This window comes from Cajanus cajan, chromosome 2 (genome assembly GCF_000230855.2).
Source record: "Cajanus cajan strain Asha chromosome 2, NIPB_CcT2T_4, whole genome shotgun sequence".
Classification (NCBI taxonomy): Eukaryota; Viridiplantae; Streptophyta; class Magnoliopsida; order Fabales; family Fabaceae; genus Cajanus; species Cajanus cajan.
Window position 1 is genome coordinate 8,759,254 of NC_138518.1, and position 9,356 is coordinate 8,768,609.

Sequence of the window (9,356 nt, forward strand, 5' to 3'; positions counted from 1 at the left end):
ATAGTGTACACAAGCATTGCTTGAATGACGCTCCGAGCCAACATGACCCTCCCAGCAAATTAAAGATAGGTTAGTTGCCTTCCAAAATGAAAGTCTATGTTGAGCTCGGTGAACAATATGCTAGAAGCGACTTTAGTCTTCCTAGCATGCATATGGGGAAGACCAAAATACTTCCCAAGATTCACAATAATCTTAAACTTTATCGTGCCACGTAACTCAATCCTACTATTGTGCTTAACCCCTTTGGAGTAAAACACCGTAGTTTCAGTTCTACTAAGTTAGTGAACGAGTCCAAGCACTCAAATACAACACTTGTTTGATCTCTAGAAGCTTCCCCAAATAATAAGAGATCATTCATGAAGAAGAGGTGCAAAACATCCATCCCCTTTTATTCAAGATGAGAGGATTCGTACAACCATAATCCACCCTTTCTTAGATAAGATGAGTCAATCTCTCCATGTAGAACACAAAAATATAAAGAGAGACAAAATCCCTATGTTTAAGGCCTCGCTCAGGTTACTATGGTGTAAAATCTATCAACAAAATTTTTCCTTTAGCTACGACAATATTTAAAAGTGTGTAAATTAAATTTTTAATCTCTATTTTTATCTTGTAAAAAAGATAAAACAAGATATATTATATAAAAATAGGACAAAAATAAAATAAAATTTAAATATTATTAATAATAATTATCACATCTTTACATACTTACTATTATATTATAGTCGATATTACAATTTTATTATTTAATAAATAAACATGAAATAGTTAAACTAAAATTAAAAATGAAAATATAAAATTTCCAATTAAATATAATTGAAAAAGAAAAAAAACTCTCTCGTGTCGTGTGCCAATGTTTAAGCTAACCCCAAGCAAAACTTCATTTCTTGTCTCACCTGACCTTCAGATCAATTAAGTAATCACTCTGCTATACACTCTGTAATCTCAATTCATTTTAGGCATTACCTTAAACTAAGACCTGCAATTCACACAAAAACTTTTTATTTCCATTTTGCCCTTTTGCTTTCTCAGTTTTGAATCTTTCCCTCTTTTCATTCCACCTCAAAAATGTAATTTAATTTTCCTCCTCACTTATCTATTACATTTAAATGTTCACGGACTATAAGGTTTAGTGTAATACCTATTAAGGGCTGTTTTCATATATTACATTTTGGGCTTGTTTGTTTTGGATTGTACCGTAATGGGTTTTAATGGATGCTTGGGATTGTATTAAAATTATGCATGCGTTAGAAACTTGGGTCCCGTGAAAAATTCATCTTTGCAATGGAAAGTAACTCTTTCTGGTTTGCAGCATTTTTATGAATTCAGGATAAAGAAGTGGCTTCTATTGACCCTCCAGTCATACTATTCAATGATGCTGTTATGGATAATTTTGTTGAAGACAGGACAAGTCTGTTTTTGTAGTTAAGAAATTTGTTCCAGCAATTAAAGTGAGCTGTGAAAAGCGCACACACTGTGATTTCAAGAGCAGATACAGCTTCTTTCAAATAAGAAGCCTTTAAAGTTGAGCTCCTTCCATGGAAGGTGAGAAAGAATTCTGAAGGAATCTTGGGAAAATCCAGATGAGCTTGTTCAATTGTGTGTTGAGATTGATTTTAATAGAATTTGTGTAATTGTTCAGGAGACTTTCAGAAAAGCAAGTTTTGTGGTAGTGAATGTAGATCCTTGTCTGCTTTTGGATGTTATAGTTATACGATGGATATTACTATTTGGTACCATTTTAACAATCTTTCAGGTATGTGCTTATATCATTTGCCTTGTAAATTAATTGGTGATTCTTTTTTATTCAGTTTGCAATATTATGACGTTGGGTTGAATATATCATAAAAATGTTGTTGATATTATAAAGGAAAAGGTAGGAAAGAGAGAAAATGTTTTTCTATGGGATGATATTAGACGTGTTATGAAATGCTAACCTAGTACACCTATTTATGCTCTCCCTCTCTGCATTGTGCTTTTGCAATATGTTCTTTGTTTCCTTGTAGTATAACAAATTAACAATAGAATAATTACAAAGTATAACAATAGAATAATTTTCTCTTTGTGAAATGGCTAGCTAGTAACCAGAAATTCAACATTTAAGTATGTGCCTTTATTATTCATTCCGTTTTTTCAATTATAATTTTATACTATTATACTGCATGCTTTGAGATATATGACCTGCTCATCTAATATCTAAACTTATTACTGTATTGAGGAACCAAGGTTTGCGATGACTTTGTTCCCCCTTCCACTTTCACTTCCGTGGAGATATGCATAAGTAAAATACTGAATAGCTAAAATTAGGGGAGATTTGAGGTATGTTTGGAAGTGTAGTTCTGGTGGGAAAGGAAAGGGAGGGTAAAATTTCCATTTCTATTAAACATTCTATAATTTTATAACTTTTAGAATAAAATGTATAAAATGATATATTAGCAATAGCCAATAGCATAAACTTAATATCTTAATCCTGGTATATTATCTTATCCTTAATATCTCATACGAATTTAAAAGTAAAATATTTGCTCTCTTTGCTTTTTGGCCAAAACCCTACTCCCAAAAATACCTTTTGAAGTTTGTCCTGTGAAGCTCATATATGACTTGGGAGAAGGCTAAAAAAATAACCGGTCTTTTGATGTATGAGATGTTTTATATTCAGTTCCAAACTGTTGTATGCATATATGGTTAAATCTCATGTTTATCCTACTGACTATTTTTGTTTTATGAATTTAAAATATAGTGGAAGTCACTTGCTGATTATTCATTGGAAGAAATTGAAAAGTGGATGTATGAACTATCTTCACTGGGGATGCAATGATATGAAAACTTGAATCTATTTTTATCATCAGTGATTGTTACTACTACGAATCTCTGTTTACTTGGCTAAAACCTTTAAGTTTATTTTTAAAATATAGAAAATTGGTGGGGATACAATTTTAGCACCACTTCTGTTCCATAGAACTTCCTAGGCAATAGTTTGAAACTGTCAGCCATTTCTTTGGATTGGATTGACTTCAAATATGAAAATAATACTGAGGTTCATGTTGAATATTGATCCATGCACAACTGTATAAATGTCCATAGAGAGGGAGATACAGGGAAGGGGCCAGCACCTTGCCTTGTAAGCTAGTTATGCAGAGAACATGTCATGTCCTGAACTTGAAGTTTTTTTTTTTTTTTTCATTTTGTTTATGCTCTTCATGGGTATTAAAAGTTTTGAGATGCTTCCTGAATCTTCTTGGGCAGAGACCAGAAAATGAAGTATTAGCCTTTTTTTCCCCTTTTTTTGAGGAAAATTACCAGAAATATTGAATGGAAGGAAGCATATAATCAAGAATTGAGGATTTAAACACAACTGGAGGAGCTGATACTAACAAAAAACAAACAGATGAAAATTTGCTAAAAGCAGGTAACACATGTGCTGGTTTATGAATATTAACTGTCTTCAAATGGCCCACAATAATATGAATATCACTGTAGATATACAGAAAAAGGGATCTTACTATGGTGAACTTAAAACAGCTGTAATTGAACTTAAAAGTATCATGTCATTGATATATACATTTATCTTATTCTTTACATGTATTTAGTCAACATACACTATAAATACATGCAAAAAGATTATTGTAGACATTAATGCTCATGAGTTTAGATAGGAAATAAAATTTAAAATGTCTATAAATTAGCTTATCCCCCCTTCCTCCATCTTAACGTATAAGTATAGGTAGAAAAGAAAGTTGACAGATTAAGGATGAAAATTATTTCTTAAACTGATTAGCCAGAAGTCCTACTTGGGAAACAGCAGTTGTCTGCAATGCTTACCAGAATGGTTAGCTAGTTCACTTCTCACAACTTCAGTTATCAAATCTTTGAAGATCGACCTTTCAATATCCAGCACGACATCTGGTATTGCACTGTAACTTTTTGTGTAAATTGTGGGGCAGTGCATAATCTCTTCCCACAGGAGATTTGCCAAATTCTCATCCTCATTATCCAGGTTGACATTCCTATTTCTATGCTGTAATTTATCAATTTCTGTGCAAAGCTCATCCAAAAGCAGCTGTCCTCTTAGTTTTCTACCTGCTGGCTGATCTGGTTGGCACCACAGAGTAGTACTTTCAAATATTAGTTTCTGAGCTAGAATGTCATTAACGACATCAAATATCAGCTTTCTTTGCATTTGATCAGGACTATGCAGCCCAGCAATCTTCTTGGCATTGTTTTCAATATCGAAACCCATTTTGTTTGTCTTGATTTGCTCTAGTGCAAGGAACAACTTTGGGTTTATAGGATAGCTTGATGAATGAAAAACCTGGTTAGAGCTTGGATTGCTGAGTAGCCCTGATGCTAACAGTATTTCTGATACATATTTATGGTCTGGATCTTTATCATCTCTGAAATTGGTCAATCTCTCATCATTGTAGTCAATTTGTTGAAGAAATTGGACCAAATTTTGAGTTTTCAAGTAAGTATCATTAATTCCACTACTGAAGTTGGCTTTTGCACTGTTGGATGAAAGAGGAAGGTCTTCTGAGTTCTCCTCACTACTATCATAAGTATTCAGAGCTTCATCTGTAGCAATAAGTTTGAAGAAAATCAAAATGTGACAAAACCTCCTTTCCTAGGATTTTGTTCTGAATGGCACCAAAAGTGGTTTTGGTGTAATGATTCATTATACAGTTGATTTTAGACTGATTTGACATTCAATCTATGTTGATTAGAAATGAAGTGTGCAACATACCTAAATCTTTTGAGATGTCTGATTTCTTTTTAACTGGAGAAGGTGGTTCTTCTCTGTAGAAAGCGGCATCAAGAACAGACACAGGACTTGGTTGTTCTGCCGTAATTATTTTCTCAGCCATAAAGCTTTCCTGGCTCAGATCTTTTCCTGTATTCTGATCAACAAAAGAATATTAAACCAGGTGATTTAGTTTGCAAGAATTCAATGATGGGAGGAAGAACTGCTTACATTTTGATCTAGGCTTTTTAGCTGGATGGAGTTGCCAATGATCTTATCAGAATGATCAATGTGAATGATTTCTACATCACGGCTGTATGAGTCCATGCTTCTCTTACTGCCAAAATCTGGTGAAAAAACATCAACTTCATGCTTAAAATCCCTCCTTTGATTGCTGATATCACTGAAATGTTCATTTTTTTTCTGCAAAGTAGAGGACTTTTTTCTGGGTGTTGTACTTGGGGAAGACAATTCCACTGATTGCCTATTGTGTTGTCTTCTGTTATTGCTGGAATCTGATGATGGGCTAGTTGGCAGAGAACGCTTCTCCAAACCAAACTTCTTTTGTAGTCTTGGGCTCCTAGCCTCTGCTGTATTGCAAGAGTTGGTGGCATTTTCTCCATTAATTTGAGGAACTTTTGAGGATTGCATCAATTTTGAAGTTTTCATCTTACTACTCTTATCCACTGAATGAAAGGGTTGGCTGATGGGATTCTTGGCATGTCTGATTGCTTGACTGATACCTTTTGCTGTTTGCCTGTCAAGCTTGTCAACCAATATTCCATTTGCAGGGTTACCAGGGCTAAACTTGTTGGGGCTTGATTTACCATGCAATGACATTTCTGTGAAGGCAGGATTATTGGTTTTTCTTGTAGCTTTCGCTGGTTTCATGATGAAAATTGGTGATTTACTACACTGGCTTGAATTTGACATCTCAAGAGTGGTGGATGTTGGGTCCTTCTGTCGCATTCTTGGGCTTTGTAAAATTGAGGTTTCACTGAGACTGCTATTACTCCTATTTTCGGACGGAAAATTTGAAGCCTGATCTGTTTTTGTATCTAATGATTCTTTATATCTCTGCATTGCATCAAGAATCTGTTTAAGGGCTCTGAGATCCTTTCCAGAATTTTTGAACTCTAGATCTGCTATCCTCTTTTCAATTTCCCCATATACAGAGAGGGACAGGTTTGATGCTTTTGCAGAAGATTCACTTCTCTTGGAAGCCTGTAATTGAGAACCTTTGCTTGCTTCAGGTTGCCTCCATGGAGTTGGTTCGAGGGAAAACCGTGAATGTGGTGTCATGTTCAGGATTGAAGCATCCCTCCTAGACTCATGCAAGGTAGACCCCTTGTTTGTTCTCAGGGATGCTTCACCTTGGTGCAGCTCGTACTTACTATCTGCAAAGGTCTCATTTTTGTTGGTGGGGCAGCCAGAGATCCCTCTTGGAGTATCACAAGTTTGTGCACAGTCTGGGAAGGCTTCTAGTCCCATTAACCTTGCTACAACACTGGATGGTCTTCTAGAAGTTTCTGCTTCCTGCAGCTGCTTAAGCATTGTGCTTGAGCTACCATACCCTTTCTGTGGACCCTTTAAAAGGCTGCGAGATTTTGTTCCTTCATTGAAGCTTTTGATGGACCCTTCTCTGCTATCCAAGGAAAGCCTTGGAAGTTCCCTAGGCTTTGTAGCAGATTTGAATGTGTCTTGTGTATCCCTCCCATCATAAGAGAGTCTTGGAGAATCCCAAGCAGCCATAACTCTTGTATTGACAGATTTTGGAGACTCCAAAGGCCTTGGAGAGTCAATGTATTTCAAGATACGACCCTTCTTTTCCTCTTTAGCCACAGTTCTCACTGACAATCCATGAACATCTCTATGCATTGATTCTTTGACAATATCATAGAAATCAAGGGATTGATGGCCTTGGTTGCCTTGCTTCATTGCTGCTGCTGCTGAATTAGAGTTTTCTGGAATTTTGATTTGACTGATGGATGGTGGTTCTATATGAATTGTTCTGTTAAACTCAAGGGATGACATGCTAGATGAACGAGACGATGAAGACATTGAAGTTCCTGATGATTCTGTGGAGAATTGTTGATTCTCTCTTGCAACCTTCACATTATTTGCCTGCAATCATGCTCACATTCTTAACTGACTCTGCCAAGTTTCTTTAATGATAGATAAACTAATTTTGTCTACGTATCTTACCGTTGCCTTTTGAGTTGCATTATTCAGCTCTTTGATGTGGTTGTTGGTTCCATCTGATAAAGGAAAGAATTTTAGTAGGAAGTAATTTGAAATATCTTGTGAAAAACTTAACCACAATTAGCATATCATACTTAAATTCTTTCCGAAAAATATATTGACATGTTTACACATCTTTAAGCTTCAAAGAAAGTAACATTTAATCTAAGATGAATGTAATAAGTTAATATATTAACACAGCGTTAAATAATGTGTTATTAATTTATTTAATTAAGCAATAATAATATATTAGCTTAATACACCTAATTTAAATACATCAATCATGTTAATACAATAATTTGTCTATATATGTCAAGGATGAGTTGAGCATAAGGTGCTACCATTATTGTTCGTCACAAAAATGAGGATGTTTTCGTACAAGGATCTGAATATTTTTTTTTAATGAAAAAATCTGAACCTGAAATGTACATATTTACACTAATATATTTTTTTAGCGCTTACTATTACTCTTACTACTATTAATAATAATACTTTTATTTTTTGCAGAACCATGTTCTAGCTACCTGGGAATGTATAAAGTCTGAATTTGTTTGTATTTAATTAAATTATTTGTTTTACCAGCTTCTTCAGACGCATTAAAAAGAAACAATTATTTTTCCATAATTATTTCAACCAACCATTCACGTATATTAAATGAGGAAAATGGAATAATTGCGGGGGAATTATAAGGTACAAACTCAAATAAATAAATAAAAGTATAGAAAATTATCTGCACCTCTGGCGCTGCAGAAGAATGAAAGTTGTCATTCTAAAAAATTTAATATTCAAACAAACATCTGAAGGAGTAAATTATCAGCAGATTATTGAAAAATTCATACCTTGAAAACTTTCAGGGATTCATATTCATATAAAATGGAAATGATTTCTCTATGAGTTTGACACCAGGATTTTACTTGGAAAATACATCCACGATTTATTCGCAGCCATTTCATAAAAAGTTTTGTTTTGTCTTGTTACTACTTGCAGTTAAAGAACTTTTACTAGTTACCAGTTACCACCCTTCTCATCCCATCATAAAAAATAAAAATAAAGCTAAAGAAAAATAACTAATAAGAAAAAACTATGTGACATTACATCACTGACATGTTGCAAGTTGATTGGGCCAGTCCAATTAATGTTGAAAGAAAGCGATTTCACACTCAATATCCATGTCAATCAAATTTGTCAATTAGTCCTGTTTATTAACGCATGTCAATAAAAATTTGTCAATTAGTGCAGTTTATTTCAAAATCAAAATCGCCATATATATTAAAAGATGTATCAAGTTAACATTAATGCTATCAACAGAATCACCATCAAAATGCATATATAACAAAACAAAAAAAGTATTGCAGATTGATCACCTTTAGTTGGTGTGTTCTGATTGTTGCTGCAACTGCGTTGGCCTGTGAGGAACCTGTGGCGATCAAACAGCTGAAAAAACCCACTGATGCACCCAATTTGCTTATGCAAATCTGGATTTTCATCCTTCATTGATGTCAAAACCTTTCTAGACATTCTCTTTTGCCACCTTCAACTTTTGAGAGTTCACAAGGCCTCACTTATGTAACTACCATTCTCCCTCACACAAAGAAGGTAGAAGAAATCAAAGACCTTTTGTTTTGGGATAAAATATTTGAAATATGTTAAGGTAATTCGGTGTGTGTTTGGAACTACGTTGAGTCAGTCAAATTTTGCCTCCAAGACTCACGTCAAAGGAGAAGCTACATATATTAGCTTCTGACTTTTCATGTTTTGGATCCACGCTTAATGATTCTGACACAGGCTATGAAGGAGGAATTGGCCTTCAGGGTCAGAGAAGATTCTAAAAAAATGATAAATTGATGATATTGGTGCAATGACTAGAACTTGCATTAAGCAGTATGAACAAGACTCGGTCATGCAAATTTCATGCTTATGTGTGTTACATTACATGTGTGTGTGGATGTGAAGAGAATGTCCAATGACCTTGAATGGAACAAAGAGATAAACAAAACATAAAACTGCATGAATTGGATGTTGGATGTTGGATTTTCACATAGCAGAGATGAGAAATATATCCGCTGCAAAAGCAGAAGGAACAAAAAGAAGTGAAAAGCAAGCAATTCCAAAGGGATGAAGCACAAAGAAGAGGGAAGTTTGAGAGACCCAAGAAGAGATGTTTTTGTTTGTTTAACTGAGCAGAGGAATATTTTTATCTTTCTCTTGCAGAGGAGGAGGCTAAAGTGTGTGTAATGGTGTGTATATATGAACTATGAAGAGGGTAAGTGTTGAAAAATTGGCTCCTATGAATAAATAAGTCCTAGTGATGGATTTTATAATTAGATTACGTAAGAGAGAGGTGAGTGCATGTTGTATAAAGAGTTGAGAAGAAAAG

The 9,356-nt window shown here is 34.5% G+C and overlaps 1 protein-coding gene across 1 annotated transcript; it reads right to left on the bottom strand.

Annotated features, from left to right (window-relative positions):
• Positions 1–3,306: 3,306 nt before the first annotated feature.
• On the bottom strand, positions 3,307–9,356 carry LOC109790514 (protein LONGIFOLIA 1). Its single transcript, XM_020349684.3, has 5 exons — positions 8,344–9,356; positions 6,944–6,996; positions 4,970–6,862; positions 4,742–4,895; positions 3,307–4,572 (listed from the first exon to the last, which is right to left on the bottom strand). Exons 1-5 carry the CDS (start codon positions 8,495–8,497, stop codon positions 3,788–3,790), a joined length of 3,039 nt encoding a protein of 1,012 aa, XP_020205273.2. The 5' UTR covers positions 8,498–9,356; the 3' UTR covers positions 3,307–3,787.